This window comes from Cryptomeria japonica, chromosome 10 (genome assembly GCF_030272615.1).
Source record: "Cryptomeria japonica chromosome 10, Sugi_1.0, whole genome shotgun sequence".
Lineage (NCBI taxonomy): Eukaryota > Viridiplantae > Streptophyta > Pinopsida > Cupressales > Cupressaceae > Cryptomeria > Cryptomeria japonica.
In genome coordinates, this window is record NC_081414.1 from 256794205 (window position 1) to 256812607 (window position 18403).

The following is an 18403-nucleotide window of genomic DNA, read 5'->3' on the forward strand; positions in this document are numbered from 1 at the left end:
TTAATTAAGTCACCTTTTATTCCTTCTTAACATTCTCTTAGTTATGCATTGTATGTATTAAATACATTCTCATTTAGGGTTGCACAATCTCCCTTTTATAAGGATTATATTGTATTTATTTTTTCAGTCCCTCTCTGAATGATAATCTTTTTCTTCAAAGCCATCATCACTTTTTTGCCTCCATTCTTCTCTTGTGACAGGTATTTTGCTTGTAGGTGTTCTTGGGATCTCTAAAGTTGTATTTCTCAACTTCTTCATGGTATCAGAGCTTGGTCACAGTTTCAAACCCCTCGCTTGTGCTGGGGGAGGGATTGTTGCAAGGTGTGCGCCCTTGCTCTCCTTGTGTTGTGCAGCGCAGCGCTCGGGTTTGTGACATGGCTTACTTGCTTCCTGCGGATTCTATGTCTAGTGGTTGTATTGGGCATTAACAGGTCGATCTTTTGGTGCAACGCCAACCACACTTGTAACAAGAATCAGAGCCTACATCTGTTGCTACTTGTTCCTGATTTTTCAGAAGAATTTTTTGGAGGCTAGGGTTCCAAGATTTTCAGAGTTTTTTTTTGAATCTGGAGTGCTTCTTTTTTTTTGGGCATTTTGGGCTCAAACAAACCTCACAGTTGCGCTCAAAACACCCAAAAAACCCCATTTTCATATAAAATTTGTCCAATTTGGACAACTTTGGCCCTTGCAAATTTTTTTTGTTTTTTGCCCTTTTGGGCACGCATTTCGAGAAAATAAAAATAATTTTTTTTTGGGCAATTTAAGGGCGTGCCTAGGCCGATGCGGTCTCCGCACTGCTACGGTCACGACACCAATCACCGAAATTGCTGCCGTTGACGGTTTCCTCACTGCCGCGGTAACCACCATTAGCAGTGGTGGTAACTGTCAGCGGTGACCGCCACCGCCTGCAGATGCCACTAGCCGACCCGCCACCGCTGCCGGCAACTCCGCCCAGTCACCGCCAGACCCCTCTTGAGAGTCTTTTTGATAGGGGGGTTGTTTTTTTGCCATAACTTGGGCAAACGGAGTCGGATTTTGGCAAACAAATAGGCGTCGGAAAGGTCTCTTCGAGCTCTTTTCAGATTTGGACGTGAGGTTTGGAGATTTTTTCATTTTGTACCTTTTTTTGTTGTCAAAGTCAGAGCTTTTTTTTTGCACTTTGGGAGCCATAACTTGGGCAAACGGACTCCTTTTTCGGTAAACGAATAGGCATCGGAAAGGTCTTGGAGAGCCCTATTCAGATTTGGGGTCCATTGTTCTAGAATTTTTACCAGGTACACAAGATATTGTCTGAAGCAATTTTTTTGCTCTTGCTTTTCTTTTTGGCTATCAGATTGTAATGGGGTTTGGTTTTTCATCTTGTGGGGGTGTTATTTTCTACTTTCTGTAATTTACTTTAGAAAATCAGAACACCTAAAACTAAAAAAAAAAACCCCTTCTACATCCTCTGTCTAGTCTGAAAGATCACTTAATTAAAAAAAATACAAGAGCAGGTACAGGTACAGGTACAGGTACACATGGCAGATTCTTCAGTTGAGCTTCTTACATCACAAAACTATCACCTCTGGAAAGCTCGTATGACGAGGCTTCTTATATCAAGAGGGTTGTGGTCCTGTTTGGATGAGGCTCAGCCTCAGTTGCAGCGTCCTTTTGAGATTCTTCAGCACAGGAATAAGATGGATGAGGCTATGGGTGTCATCTCCTTACATGTTTCAGAAAGCTTGCTTTTTGACACAAGCTTAGTGCAATCATCTAAGGTGTATTTCATAGATTTTCAAATTACTACCATCAGACATTGATACCATCCAAGTTGATGCATAAGAATGGACGCATAATAATCGAAGTTAAGCTTGCATAAATTTCCAGTTGACCACGCAAGGCACACTTACAGTCAACAAGAGGCTAGTGGTATGGATAAATGGATTCCACACAAATACATTCAACAAATTCTTTCATTCAATCTAACAAACTTGAAAGCAAATTCTAATCTAAAATTCTAATCTAACTTGGAGGAATTGAGAACCTTGAATGCAAGACAACACTTAAACAAAATCACCATCAATTCGAACAATGATGTATAATCAAATCTGCAGCATCTACCAACATATCTCAAAAATCTCTCGCCTCCAAATGAGAGGCACTGGGGTATATATAGAGTCTCATATAAAATGGAAGGCCAAGATTCAATCAAGATAAATGATATTTGGTGTAGTGCCATGTGTCACTTTTTCCCTCCTTGAATGAACGTTGACTTGGAACCCTTTGATTGAATGGATGGTGACTAGGATGCCCCCTCAATCTGTGCCTTGTACGCTTAATCAATTTGCCTTGAACATTCTTCTTCTTCATAATGTTTGGAATTCCTTATGATACTTTGCATTTGATCCTTATGTTCAAGAATTCCATGAACTATTCCCTCCTTATGTTTGGAAAATTTTCCCAATCTTGGAATCTTGAAATATTTCCTTTCGTGGCGGTCTTTGATATTGTAATTCCTTGATGTAGTTCCGGATTTCATAATGTGGAATCCTTTGTGTTCATTTCTTGAACTTGCTTTCCTTCATTTGTTCATCATCAAGGTGAAGTCCTCTTCATGATTGATCTAGTCCACATATTTCCCTTTAGAAATCCTTGTCCTGAAATCTTCTTCCAATCCTTGAAGTATTGATCTTCCTCATCCGCATTTGTGATGTTGTCTTTGCAATTTGCATCCTCCTTCAAGCCTTGATCATCACGCTTCCCTTCCTTGCAATAGTCCTGCAAAACAAACAAGTATGGAATCAAACACCTATGGGATAAACTTGATTTTAACCTTGGTGCGAAATCCATATGCATATGGACGGATTAGTTCTCAAAACATCTGCATTATCCCTATCCATTCTTTCACTCGGTGGGAATTTGATGCCAATCTGGATAACTTTGTTATTGATCTTCATTCGATTTGTCCCTTCCTTTGTTATTCCGCCCTCAAGTGGAAATCCAATCCCCATCAGGACCCATTGTCCTTGAAAATCTTGTGTTGATTTAATCATACCATTCGATGGAGTGGAAATTCGGACACCATCAAGACTTTGTTCCTAATATTTGCCCCAACTCCGCTGGATAATTCCGATTAGAAAATTGTAACACCAATTCTGGAAAATGTGAAGGTCTGGATTGAAATCTGGAAAACTCTCCTCAAGAAAATCTGATTTTTAGATAGGATAAGTTTGATTGCAAAAAATAAATTTGAAGACACCCTTGTAAACTCAGAAAATCAAGTATTTGGAGCCCAAAAATGAATGTCTAGGTCTGAAAATATCGCTTGGACATCTGAAAACACTCAGAAAGTGAGTGGTTTTTGATATCAAAGTTGTAATAAAAGTCTGATTTTCTAAGGATCGAGTCTGAATACGCCCCCCAATGTCTGAAAATACTCAGAAAATGGTGTATTGAAGTTTGATTTTCTGATTCTTATGTCTGAATACACTCTCTGAAAGTCTGAAAATGGCTCCAAAAGCTTAAAGACATACTGAAAACGATGAAAATCAGTGGCTGGAAGTGGTCACAGCCATGTCAAATGCTTGCATTTGAATTATTTTGCCCCTCAAAACTCAGAAATGGTCACATCTGGGCACAACCATGTGGTTGGAAATGAAGTTTCAGTCTGAAGATAACCTGATATACTCAGAAAAATATCAAAATTAGTGCTCAGAAGCATACCACAATGCTTGGAAAAGGGTGTGGAAAAGTCTAATTTTTAGTTCTTAAAGTCTGAAGACACCCTTCCAAGGTCCAAAAATGGCTGCCCAATGTTTGAAGACAACCCGCAACTTCAATAAATCAGTCATTTAAACTTGTCGCAGTCATAGAAAACACTTGCATTTGATGGATTTCACCTTCCCAAAGTAAATATTGTCAAATCCGGGCACACACAAAGGGTTGGTAATGAATATCTAAGTCTGAAGACAAATCTGAAAGTGAGGTTTCAGACTTAGATCAGCAATGGAAACTCCACCAAATACTCGAAAACTCATAAAGATGATGCACAAGTGAAATTCCCCAAGTGTAGACAATTTGAGGATGGAGCTTCAGACCTCACACCAGCAATGGTGTACTCAGAAAATGCCTCCAAATCACTCTAAAATGACCTCCCAATAAATTGCCTAAGTGTGAAGTCGCTGGAAATGAAGAAATAAGTCTAGAAAATGAAGTTTCCAGCCAACAATGGAGTTAAAATCGCTTCCAGCAATGGTGAAAAATTCTGATCTAAGTGTGATGGCAGCCTTCAAACCTCAATGGAGCTCAACAATACCTTCAAATTTACCCAAAACATGGCATAATCTGCCTCACTAACAAAATCGCAGCCTACCCAATCATGGTGCCACCTCAAGTTAGCAGAAAATATGGCTTAATCAGCCACCAATACTTGTATCTCTCCTCAATGGCAACGCCCAGGTCTGATTGGGCAAACAAACTCAACTTAGCTTCCAAAAATGGTGTCCAATGGACACTTCGGCAAAAATCGCCTAGCTGGGACCTTCAATCTGCCTTCAATCAGCCATTTAGCCATCACCATCAGCACTTATAATAATATTTTAATGCTGGCTAGGTCCTTTTATTCTTGTTCTCTCCTTGAAACTTCACCACACAAGCAATGTGGGATAAAAACTTGCTTGGGAAAATCGATTTGCATTAGGAAAATAATTAATTATTAAATGATCATTGCAAATCATTAAATAATTGTTTTTATTTTTTAAATAATCGTCAACACTTGTAAAAACAATTAAATTTGGGTCAATTTATTTAAAAGATTTTTAAAATTTGGATCAAAATTGAACTCTAGGGGAAAATCGACCCCTATTGGGATAAAAATCCCAACAAAAACTTCGTCACATTTGCACAAAAGCCTCCAGGGGAAAATCGACCCTTGTCTGGATAAGTTTCCATATCCAAAATTATCAAAGTCATCACTAGTGGAAATTCGCCTCATGTCAGGAATCACTATTTGCATTAAAATCCTTAAAATCTCGTCATGAAAAGCTCTGGTGGAAAATCGATTGTCATTAGGAATCATCATTCTAGTCATCATCAAAGTCATTTGCATTCCCAAGGGAAATTCGTGGGTCAGCAGGAGGATTTCCCAACACTTAGTCAAATTTTACATCCTTGGTGGAAAATTGCCCCATGTCTGGATAATGAGTGAGAAAAAGAGGTCCATCAGGAATCCAGGGGAAGTTCACCTCCCATTAGGATTTTGAGTGGGGGAAAATCAGGGGTCATCGGAAATGTGGGGGGAAAAGCACCTCCCATCAGGAATTTTGACATTTTGACCCGTAGAACTTGGATTTTCATTAGGAATTTAACAGTTTAGCCACTCAAAATCATCTGGACACTTATAATTTTCAATAAGATGCATCAGAACTTAGGCAAATTAATCAAAATTTGAGTGAAAAAATAGGAATTTCATCGGAATAAAGTGCAAATTTGACTTGAATAGATCCCCAGGAGTGATAAAATAACCCCTAAAGGACCTCTTGATGCTTAGGCACAAAAATATCACCGACTTACCACACTTAGAGACATTTGCGCTCAAATGTCAAGGCAAAATTAAAACTCAACACTTAGCAAGAATAAATCAAAACCCTAAGGCAACCCCTAGACTTAGGCAAAACTTAGGATCACTCTAACATTTTGACATTTTAAACACACGATCCTATTCAAAATTCAAAAACCCTCTCATAAGCAAAGGCAAACACTAGGAAATTAGGCAAAGCTTCTACTCTAAAAAGCGAAAAGTGGGGGTCCCCATTTGTAATGGGGCGATGTGTGAAGACGTCACAACATGTACCTAACCTCATTCCTCATTGGTCCAAATTCAAAGAGGACATGTGTCCAAAATGTTGTAATGATCTCATTGGTCAAAGAGGAGTTATTTGTAATTAACCCTAATTAGGGTTTCATCATGTAATTTCAGCCATTGATCATAAAATCAATCCTGGCCATTCATTTTTAAATGGGATGTCTATATAAGGCATTGCCTTCTCATATGTAAAGGTTAATAGTTAATAGAGATTAGAAGTAGAAGTAGCAACAGGAGAAGACAAGGAATTGTTGCCAAGACTTGATGGAATAAACATACTACGTTCATTGAAGATATGGTGGATTTTGTGTGTTATTTCAACATGTTGCATAGTTTCTACTTCTCAAGTTTCAATTCAAGTTTTAGATAAAGTTCATTGATTTTAATGGAGGAATGCGATGATATGTGATGAATTCCATGGTGTTCATACCATTTGTAATTTGTTGATTGCATGTTGCATTGCATGGTTAGTTTGGACGTCATTGAGCAATAGTTCGATTGTGGATGTTCATTTAGATTGCACCAACCTTGGCTATTTGAATGGATGTTTGCAATATGAAAGTCATTTATTACTTGAGGAGATTGCATCAGTTTTGTGTTGTGGTTGTTATCATGGTGAAGCAAAGCTTGATTTAAGGAGTTAGTCTATATGAGCATCATTCATTCTCATCATTGTCCTTAGTGTAGATTAGATTTCCTTAATTTCTCATCTTTTGTCTTTTATTTTCTAAGACAGTTAAGTATTTCACGTTCCAGCTATCTTTCAAAAAACGTAAGTCCCTTTGTGATTACTAGCAAATCACATCATATAAAGTGAGTCTATCCACAATATAAAGTCGATGTTCACATTGTAAGCCTTGGAGTTGCCTAATTTGATCACATTGTTTAGCATATGAGGTTTCTTTGTTCAAGATAGGATATAATACTTAGTATCTTCTTCTGTGTTTGAGGTGTCATAGAAAACACATGAACACGTCTGATGGCTCTAAACTTGCGAAAATGACAGTCACAAATTCTTCTTCTCCAATGACGGCTTAGGCACAACGTAAGTTTTGTGGTGTGGCTCAAGCACAACAAGAGACTTGCAGAAATGACGAGAGATGGCAACCTAGCGTACCCTGCAAGCTGAGACGTTTTTGATATGGGAGACTATTGTGCGAATTGCACACCCATCCCCGTCTTAGACAGGGACCCCCCGGTTTGTACCTTTCTGTCTTTGCGGAAGAGGAAGGGGATATGAAGGGTCAAGTTGGTGAGTGATGGAGTTTGAAATGTCGTCTTGATCTTCAAATGCCCTGAAATTTGGCTAAATCTGGAATTTCCTGACCCTGAAATTTGGCTAAGTCTGGAATTTCCTGACCCTGAAATTTGGCTAAGTCTGAAAACTGAGGAATCCTCCAAAAACTAGAATTTGCAATATAACTCCTGGAGGTCTGAAACCACTCTCAAACATCCTGAAAGTATATATGGAATATAACTTAAAGTATAAGCTTATACTTAAATGTTATATTCCATAAAATGATCCTTCGGTGAGATCTTGACAAACTTGCCCAAGTGCCCAAGCTCGCACTTCTTGAGAAAAACATTTAAAATCGCTAAAATGCCCGATTTCGGACCCTGGGGCAAAAATTGGAAAATGTTTAAAAGTTGCAAAAAGCCCCCAGAGGTCCGAAAATCACATAAGTCCTCCAATTTCGGACCCTGGGGCTAAAATGTGAAAAAGTGAAAAAGTTGCCAAAAGTGCCTTAAGGTCCGAAAATTGCTTAAGTTGCCAAAAGGTGCTTTAGGTCCGAAAATGATAGAGTTCGCAAAAATGTTTAAATGCTCCAAAATTCGCCTTAGACTTCCAAATTCGGACCCTGGGGCTGAAATTCAAAGTTTGACAAACTTGCAAAGAGGGCTGAAAGGTCCGAAGTTTTTCATAAATTACCAAAACGTCCAAATGGTCCGAAGTCTTCTTAAATTGGCAAAAGTGTTTCAAGGTCCGAAATTTCGGATAGAAGGTTAAAATTGTGAAAACTCAGAAATTTGTAAAAACGCTTGAAAACTTTGAAATTCGCGAAAAAGGGCTAAGGGTCCGAAATTCGTCGAATTTGCAAGAATAGCCAATGGTCTGAAGTTTTCTTTAAGTTGCAAGAAGTGTTCAAGGGTCCGAAAATTACCCTTCAGCTGGAACAAAAACCCCAAGTGCTCCGAAATTCGCCATAAGGTTAAAGTCACGAAGTTCCAAACATGGGCCTAGGGTCCGAAGTTTTTAAATGAATTTGCAAACATGTTTAAAGCTCCGAAAATCCAAAGGCGTTAAAAACTCCGAAAACACTTTAAGTTCACAAAAACATTGAAAAGTCCGAAAATGCCTTGATTTACCAAAAGCGTGGAAAGGTCCGAATTTATCTTTAAAATCGTGAATTGCCCAGAGGGCCAAATTTCGGACCCTAAGGGCAAAATAAAAAAACTTGTTGAAATTGGCAAAAAACAGGAAACATCCGAAGTTCGCAATTTCCTTGTGAGTGCCGAAAATTGCTAAAAAGGGAGTATTGCGGGAGAGTTAAGATAAAGATTTTAAAATTTGCAAAATCGCCAAAACCTCCCCAAGGTCCGAAATTCGCCATAAACTTCAAAACTGCAGCGCGAAGAAGCAATATAGGGAATTCGAAGTTGATAAACCCTTCCTAGGCTCTGAAAACTAGAAAAGCATGAGTTTTAGGATTTTAAAATTTGCAAGAGCTCTTCAAACCTCTAGAATCGCGCTTAAGAAGTTTTCAAAACGTCGTAAACCCATTCAAAACGCCCAAAGCTCCAAAGGTAAAATCATGCAGAAGTAAATCGACCAAGGATCAGATTTCACATTCAAACAGAAAGGAGAAGCATTTTCAAGATACATCTCACAAAGAGCTTCTCAAGCCAGACGTCGTAATTAAATTTAATATTTGTTAAATTAATTAATTTTTAAAATTAATTTAATGAAGTGAAATTGGTTGATTGATCGCAGGACGTCATTAAAGAACCAGGAAAAAGACTTGAAATGCAAATCAAGGATCGCAGTCCAAGGCCAGGCGTTGAAGACTGGAAAAGAAAAAGATGTGGGAACATGCTGTAGGAGTGCGAGAGCAACCAAACATTGGGAACCGTGCCGCTGAACAAAGATGAAGTCCACCACCGGGACCAAAGACCAAAGAATACTTTGAATGGTGAAAGTTTATGCCTTCTCGAGAAAAAGCACACAGCTGGATTTAAGTCCAGAAATTTAGTTTTAAAACTGAAAAGGCTTTATTGTAAACTGCCTATGGGTCCCGTGCAAGATATTTTTGTGGATAACTATTCCCAACCACCAAGAAGATTGGATAGACCTGACTTAAAGCCAAATGTTGGCAGGTAGTTGAGATAGTTGCTGGTTGGATAATTGAGAATTAATTCGGCATAGGTTAAAGCTGTCAGCTTCTAGAAGGCAGATCAGGACCCTTGGATGCAGTCCATCCTGGCCTCTGATTCAAAATTGTAAAACTATAAAAGGCAGAGGCCTTTCTTTTGTAAAGGGTTAGATGGTTAGATAGTTAGATTTTAGAGTTAGAATAGGTTAGATCTTAGCAGTAGCATAGAGATGCTGCAGAAATTGTTGTAATAGGCAGAAGAAATCAATATATAAACATTGATTTGGTGTTTATTGTCTTGTTTTCATCCTGTTTGCATGGTTTCTTTCAGTATTTTAGATAGATCTTTCTGTTTTGGGTGTACAGGTATTTGATAGGTTCAGGCTCATACCACTGAGGATATACTGATTGTGTGTCCTTTAGTGTGGTTAACCTGAGCCTTCGATTGTGCTTAGTTCAATTGCAGATGTCCGTCTGAGCTGCGCCAGAATTGGGTGCTTAGCTGTGCGTCTCTAGTCTGAAAATCTTCCAAGTCCCTTTGAAGATTGCACCGTTCTTGCAAGGTTGTGAGCTATTCTGGCCAAGCAGGAATTGGTTATGTTGAATCCGTCTACCCGCATACCTGTGTTGTTAGTTTTAGATCTCCTAACCCTTTCCTTTTGCTCTTTATTGTGTAATTCGAGAATCACAGTAGACTAGCTTGTTGCAAATCGTAAGCCCCCTTGTGTTTCCAGCAAAAGCACATCAAACCACTGAGCAATCCTGCAGTCAAGACCTGACAAACGAAACCTTGAGGTTGTCCCCTCTGATCAAATACGAAAAAATAGCATTAGGGACTCCCTTATCTCAAGAGAGGATAGGATACTCAGCAAGTTTATTCTATTCTGCGTTGGCCGTATGGAGTTTGCAGCAATGCGATTTCAGACATGTCAACAGAGACATGTCCTGGACCCCGAATCGCATCCCAAGGGTTCGAAGATGCGTCTCCCGGTAACATATATATACTGCTGTCCCCCAGTCATCCCTAAAAAATGCCCCCTTGGACCGCTGTCACCAAAACATGTACTGCTGACCCCAACCATCCCATATATATATATACTGCTGTCCCCCAGTCATCCCCAAAAAATGCTCCCTTGGACCGCTGTCACCAAAACATGTACTGCTGACCCCGACCATCCTAACCTGCACAAAAAATGTCCCTGTACCAGCAAATCCCAACCATGAAATGTATCCAATTATGTACCTGAGTTGGAAACAAAGACTTACAGTTTTAGTAAAATATACTAGTTGGATCAGTGTTCTTCTAGGTGGATATGTCTTTAGCGATTATGGGAGATCTTGTAAATCTGGGTTCATTGGAAAATGTTGACAATCTTTGCTGGGAAGAGAAATTGACAGTACACATTTTTTCTTGCTCGACTGTTCTATGATGCAATTTTCTTTATTTTCAATATACCTATTTTTACCAATGAAACACAATAAAATACTTAATGTTAATATCAATGATATTCTTCATTTATTTGCCAAATAATTTGATGCCAAATCCTTTGATATAAATTTTAGGTTTCTTTGGTTACTAAATACTTTTGGTAATTTGTTTTTGTATGATAGTGAATACTAGAGTTGCTTGCTTCAAATGTGTCTAATAGATGGTGACATCCATCTTACACAGCTGTGCATAATATTGATCTTGCGAGTTTTCTGCATTGGTATGTTATGGTGGAGCTACAAGACCCTATATATGCAAAACGGTTCTTCTCCACCTTTGAAATTCTTGAAGATCGTATTTCAAAGGTATACTACTTATTCACATTTATGTCATATACAAGTATAATGAAGCATTTCACAGAGATGAATTTTTTTTACCTTCCCATTTAGACCTGTCTTTTTGTTTTTTGATAATTTCTTAGGTGATTTGAATCTCATTTCATATGTTATGCAAAACAGTCAATGTAAGAGAGTTTAAACTACCCAAGTAACAATGTGCTAGGAAGAGAGTATATAACTAATGATGTAATTCATAACTATTAGGTCAAGGATTATGGTTATCAGCCAAAGTTTTACCTCTCTTTATCTATAAATCACCAATGGGGAAAATAATCATTAGAATTCTTACTGAGTATTACTATGTAATGATTTCCTCCAAGGAGATCCTTCTTCATTGATATGTATCTGAGATCTCTGTTCTAATTGAATACTAGGCATCTTAAATCTTAATGCTATGCCTTATCATGGCCCCCTTTTGGAGAATGTTGACATACATAGTATTTTATCCTTTTCCCTTTCTTGTTTCTTTCTTTCCTATTCTTGGATGCTCCTTTGTGAAGTTTCTTTCTACCCTTGCATCTGTATCTCGAACATACCTGACCTGAAAAAATTCTGCCATCTATATGGTTTTGTGTCCTTTAAGATAAGAAACTTGTGGCAGGTCTTCGTGGGTTCTCTTGGTATACATGGCTCACATTGTAGCCTTTGACTTTTTTTGTATATTCTCCTTTGACTCTATTTGGGTTTATGATAAAATGTAAATTAATTACTCTCTGATTTTTCTTTGGTCGTTTTTTTGGTTTTGTCCACCATTAACCTAAAAATGCTTGGCTTATGCAACTTATCTAAAAAAATTATTTGTTGGATTTGACAGTACTATAATTTGGCCGATAGGTGAATTTTTTTATGTAATAGGTTTAAATGCTTTTTATCATTTTTCATTAAAATAATATTGAAGAAGGATGAATGGATAAAGAAATAACAATGAACCCGAGGGAAATGGAAACAATGTTTTTGGGTAAGATGTTTGACCCTAAGATTGATTTATTGATTTAAGAATCTGTTTCATTTCCTTGAAAGAATTGGCAAACTTGTATGTTGAACAAAAGCAGAGACAGGAATGAATATCAATAAACTAAACCATTTAATCTGCTAAAATGGTGTCCGGCTTAAGACAGAAGCAACAGTTACTAAAATGAGCAAATCCCACCATTCTAATGTCATTGCAGTAGGCATTGCTACTTTGTCAGTTTGCTAGTGCATGTAGCAATCTCACCATTGCATCAAGTCCTATGAGTATTACTACATTACTTTTACTGACACTTTCCTCTTTGCACATATTTTTATAATTATACACAGCTTGTGAATTATTAAAATTGAACATTCAACTCGTGATATGTTCTGCAGACTGATTTAGAACCAGCAGCTTTTGTGTTTGCACTTTTCAGTACTGTCATCAAATTCTTTCTTTTGTTTGATCATTGGGATCATTACATGCTTAGAGGCTATGATCTTATTCTTGGAAAAATTGACAATTGAACATGCCTTTCTCAAACTTTATGTTTTGTTTTCTATTCGCAGTATAGGCCTGAGGGGAGGGAGTATGATTATGGTGTTAAGCTATGGGAGAGTTTAGTTTGTCAGACAAAATTAACTGCTCAGTTGTGCAGAATCACAAAAGATGTTAAAAATGTCCGTGGTAGTACTCAGAAGAAAATTGAGAAGTTGCGCCAGTTACTTGGAGGTCTGCTAAGTGAGCTTACCTACTTTGACAAGGTCATTACACTAGTTTCCTCTTCTTGGGTAAACATGTCTGCTGCTGAATTGTAGAAAGGAATTTTATGCTTTATGTATCTTCAATTTGATAAGTTCAGTAATGTTAAGAAACTAACAAGTTGTAGTGTATGCTTTGTCTATATGAGCATATTTTGAAGCTAAAGAAATTTCATGGCTTGAATTCAGCCAATAAGGTTACCTTTGGAGCCTAAAGTATTACTCACTGGGATAATACCATCAGAATCATCTCTTTTCAAGAGTGCTCTACATCCTTTACGCTTGACTTTCCAAACTGCAGATGGTGGAAAGTGGAAAGTCATGTTCAAAAAGGGTGATGACCTCAGACAAGATCAACTGGTAAGAGTTATTTTTAGTTAATTTTACTTGTCTTTAATAAATGTAAAATCTATATGTGAACTGATAGCGGCCAGTAAGAGTTCTATTTATTATGTTTCCTGCAATGGTAGAGTACTGACGTAAACAGGTAACACACAAGGGTTTTGTCATGCTATAATTCATTAGCTTGTAGTTAAACTTAAAAGTGCAGCTCAAAGACAGAGATCACAAGAGATTTGTAATGACAAAGCAAAAACAGAACCACACAGAGCTAAGTAGTATTAATAATATCTATATCAACTGATTTGACCATTCATTTCCTCTTGAATCAAAAAACTCTTTGACTTCAGAGATCTGAAGTTTAGTATTCATTTTTTTTAATTCATTCCTTCTTCACAATACAGATTCTATTGTTAAAAAAAATAAAGAGATTGTCTCAAGTACTGTTTGTGCTGAGACAGTTGTATTGATTTAATGGAAAAAGGGTTAGAAAATTTTGATGGTTGCCCATAGGTTTTTTCCCCATAGTAACTAATTTGCTAAAGAAAGATAAAAAAATTAGGGAGAAGTGGAAGAGTTTGTCTCTTCTCATTATTTATTCTCATAAGATATACTAAAGATGAAAGGAGCTGGACGACTTTTTAATTTCCATCCTAATGTGCACACAAAAAACAATTAAAATTGTTTTATGTACAAAACTAAATATTTTAAAAAATAACTTATTGTACTCAGGATCAATATTTTTAACATCTGCCTTATGTTCCAATATTTATGGATGTGACGGTTCCCAACAATGCACCCTCAGTGTTTGTCTGGAGGAGGTTAGGGAGCTCGACGAATAGGTCAAGAGGTGAGCAATATATTGAGTGAACTACTGTAAAATCTCTTACCAATTTTCTTCCAAATAACTTGCAAAGATGTCAAATTTGACTCAGGGATTTTGTTAAACAGATGTTAGGAAGTTGCATTTAATGAGTAATTCAACATTAATTGATGAGTAATGCACCACATAAGATTACACAATAGAATGAGTCAAAAGAGTAACATTAATATGGTTCAGCAGTCAGTTTTAGTACAAATATTCTCCATTTAGAATTTCAACAATTTAATGCCAAAATATCCGATTTCATACTGCTGTCTGTAATTCAGAATTTTCTGCATATCTGGAACAAGAAATTTGATATAAAATAAACTCTAAAATCTGACCTGCCTTTGTGCAGGCTCAGGTCTGGCATATACCCCCTTTAGATCCAACTTGAATTGTGTAAGTCTATACTCCAATGAGCTCCACATTGTGCATTTATAGGCCAAAATCCTGTCCAAGCTCTTCACAAGGTTGGTTTCACACAACTTTTGTGCAGACACCCATAGGATCTGTGCTCTACATAGTGCATGTATACCTCTAAGGGCTGACCACTTTTGTGCAAACTCAGTTCCAATTCCAATATCAGCTCTAGTTCATCCGGCTACAGGAGAGGTCGGCCATGTGAGAATAAAGCAAACAAGATCCACATGAAGGATGAGTCGGCCTTGTGCAAAGGGGGTGCATTAGTCACTGGTTTAAATGCAAAGTAAATCAACTAGGGCCGACTTGAGTCACGATTTTGAATATATATATATATATATATATATATATATATATAAGAGCTCCCCACTTATTTCATCATTCAATCACAAGCAATCATTTTAGTGCGAATCTGATCAGAGGAAGCGCAGCAGTGCAAATTCAAGGGGCAGAGCAGAGGTAAACTTGCAAAGCAGATAAAAGGTTTATAACTTCTGATTTGTGAGTGTCATTTCCAGAATTTTCAGTTCATTTTCCAGATCATTTAAAGGAGCAAACAAGAAGTGATGCAACAACAATTCAACACATCTTCAAAGCAATTCAAATCAGACATACATGCAATCAGATTACAAGGGCATAAGAGTAATCAATTCAGTTTGAGCAAACATACAATGTTGTACAGGCAGGCGCCTCCTTTGCATCCATAGGGAAAGAGGGACGAAATGAAAATTGTCTAAGGCAGGTATTTGTGCAAGATTACCTTAGATCCTACTCAAGACAGGTTGTGCACAAATCAGTGCATACACATCCCTAATTTGCGCTATGCGCTCAATTGTGAAAGCAGAGGTCTCAAACCCGCTGTGTTGTGCAAGCATACATGTATTTTGCACTTAACTTGTGTAGTTCGACTTCTAAAACCCACCTACACACAAGTCGTGTATGCACACCCATGAAATTTGTTCATATGGAGCATTTAACAAGTTCAATGGATTTGAAAGATTAATTATTGTTCATTCATCTATAAATGTTCTAATGTTAGGTATGTTTGTGTTGCAAGTCCAAGTCATGGAGATTCTGATTTGAAGAAGTGTAAAGAGGGGACGATCAAGACAAAGTTACACATTGAAAGTGGAATTGGATTCCAATGGAAATCCAAGATCCAAAGGGATATTTGCAGAAGGATGCACTTCAAGGAGAACTCATCAACACAAGGGAGTCCCCATGATGAAGGGAAATTTCATTGAGGCAGAGAATTCAAGTCCAGGCAACGATCAATGCAATGTTCAAAATGCAAGTACACAACAAGAAGGAAAATTCCCAAACATGAGAATGAAATGCAAGAATAATCAAGGAAAGTGATAGTTCAGAAGAGTTAATCAAGGTTAGAAACTTGATCAAGATGATGCAATTCGGGAATATGAATCATCACATCAAGCAATTGGAAATGTTGAGTATCAAGAGATATTGCCCAAGATCACAAGGAGCAAGATGAGTGGTGCCTAGTCACATTCAACCAATCAATTAATTGAATGTCAAGGAGTCCAAGTTCAGTGTACTTGACTCAACTTATGAGGAGGATAACTGCCCATGTGGGGGGCACTAAGTCCATTGTACCTAACCTCAATTTTCATTGGTTCAAATTCAAAGGATGTGTTCAAAGCAATGTAATTTTCTCATTGGTCAAAGAGGAGTTAGTTATAACTAACCTTAATTAGGGTTTCATCATGTAATCTCAGCCACTGATTCATTATCAATTTGGGTCGTTCAATTGTAATTGGGATGTCTATATAAGGCATTACCTTCTCATTTGTAAGGGTTAATAGTTGATTAGTAGTGAATAGAAACTAGAAGTAGAGTAGGAGGAAGCTTGAAGTTGTTGCCAAGACTTGGTGAAATTAATACATGATTTTTATTGAAACATGATGGATCTTTATACGCTGTTTCTACATTTTGCATGGTTTCTTGTTTCTTCTCAAATATAGTTGAAGTTCATTGATTATAATGGAGAATTGTGATGATACTTGATGGAATTCTAGTTCATACCATTTGTAGTTTGTTGATTGCAAGTTGCAACATATGGTTAGTTTGAACCTCATTAAGCACTAGTTCGATTGTGGATGTTCACTTGAATTGTGCTAGTATTGGGTATTTGAATGTTTACAACATGAAAATCCTTTGTTATCCTTTGGAGATTGCATCAGTTTTGTGTAGTTGTTTCCTCATGGCGAAGCCAGGATTGATTATGTAATCCATCTATCAAAGCATCATCCTTTATCATCATTGTCCTTATGATTAGATTATATTTCTCAACCCTTTATTCTTTTGTCATTTATTTTCCAAAGTAAGTTAAAGTATTTCATGTTCCATTTATTTTTGCAAAATGTAAGTCTCTTTGTGATTACTAGCATTATCACATCATATATACTAAGTCTATCTAGAATATAAAGTCGATTATTCGCATTGTAAACTTTGGAGTTGCCTTATTTGATCATATTCTTTAGCATGTGAGGTTTCTTTGTTCAAGAGAGGATAGAATACCTGGTATTTTATTCTTTGTTCGAGGTGTCATAACAAACACATCAACATGAATTAACCCCAGTAAGTCCATTAATAGGCCAAAACTTGATTTTGGGCCATTTTGATTGAATAATACTATCCTCCTTACCGAAGGTGACCTTCCTTGAATTATTCTCTAACACAGCATCACTCACCAATTTAAATTTCAATTCTCCCATGGAACCTAGGAAGAGATTCCCATTTCTCCTAAAAGATCCTCCTATTGCGCTCCTTCCAAATTTCCCAAATGACTATAGAACGGCAAATCGGCCATATAATAGGAAAAACAGTCTTCATACATGTTATGTTCTAGCTTTGAAAGAGTTCCTTCAGTGTAGATGGAAGGGGAAAGGACCAATCTAAATTATTGGTAACAAATCTCTAACACGAATCTGTCATTTCATTGTTTCAAGGGTCTCCTCGTTGCCATCACACATTATGCACTTGAATGGGTCGTTAAATCCAATTTTTGTGTAACCAATCACATGTGAGAATCTTGCCTCTTAGAGCCAACCAAAAGAATCAGCATGTACTATTCCAACATAATCTATAGGGCAATTCTTCCTCATTCACTGCTCTCTCTAATAGGTTGTATCCAATCTCGATTGAGTATCTCCCTACCTTTGATCCACACCACACAATCTCTTACTTGCCACCTGAGAGAAATATCCTTCTCTCTTTTAAAATGTTTTGAAGCATTCTCTCATCCTCTGCACCAAGGTTTAACTCCGCTGCTGACCTCTATCTCCACTCTTCTCTACCATCCACCACCACCTTTTCCATAAAGTTTACAACATGATTTCCCCATTGCTGACAAGAAATTTGTTTCACTCTATTTAATCTAGCGTCTCCCTCCAACGTTTGAAAGCCTTCCCAAGAATCACTCCAAAACTTCGCTGTTTTACCATCCCCTAGCTGCCACGAAATGTGATCCACAATGACAGGTCGACAAGATATCAAGATGGTTGAACCTCACGGTGGATTTTGGATAGTAAACATTCTTTCTCGCGAAGGGTGATCAAGATACTTTTCTTTCAAGATTCTCACCCACAATTGATGAAGATTGGCATACATATTCCATACATACATATTCCATACAAGTTTAGCCCCCATTGCTTTATTCGTTAATTGCCAATTTTGCAGAGAAGCCCCCCATTGCATCTCGGTCTGCAAATTTTATCCCAAGCAAGTAGAGAAATCTTTGTTCGAACTTGATAACCCTTCATTCATTAGTTGCCATTCCAAAAGAACTTTCTTATTCTTTGTTCAATCACCTTTATGATCTTTTTTAGAATTTGTAGAAACATCATTGAAAAAATTGAGATAGCCAAGATGACTGACTTTAACATAAAGATTCTTCCTGCTGAAGTGAGCCACCTAGTCTTCTAGCCATCTAGCCTGCTTAGACGATCAACTAGATCTTTCCACAATTTGGATTCACATTCTCCTGCAAACAAAGGAATTCCCAAA

General features: G+C 37.4%; 1 protein-coding gene across 6 annotated transcripts in view; it reads left to right on the forward strand.

The window, feature by feature from the left end:
- LOC131059830 (phosphatidylinositol 3-kinase, root isoform) overlaps nt 1-18403 on the forward strand; it is a 244701-nt gene that overhangs the window by 64822 nt on the left and 161476 nt on the right. For all 6 annotated transcript variants that reach the window (XM_057992864.2, XM_057992870.2, XM_057992865.2 and 3 more), the window contains exons 11-13: nt 10886-11007; nt 12562-12756; nt 12943-13113. In XM_057992864.2, the coding sequence (XP_057848847.1) occupies nt 10886-11007; nt 12562-12756; nt 12943-13113 (488 nt within the window). The remainder of the gene's footprint in view (nt 1-10885; nt 11008-12561; nt 12757-12942; nt 13114-18403) is intronic.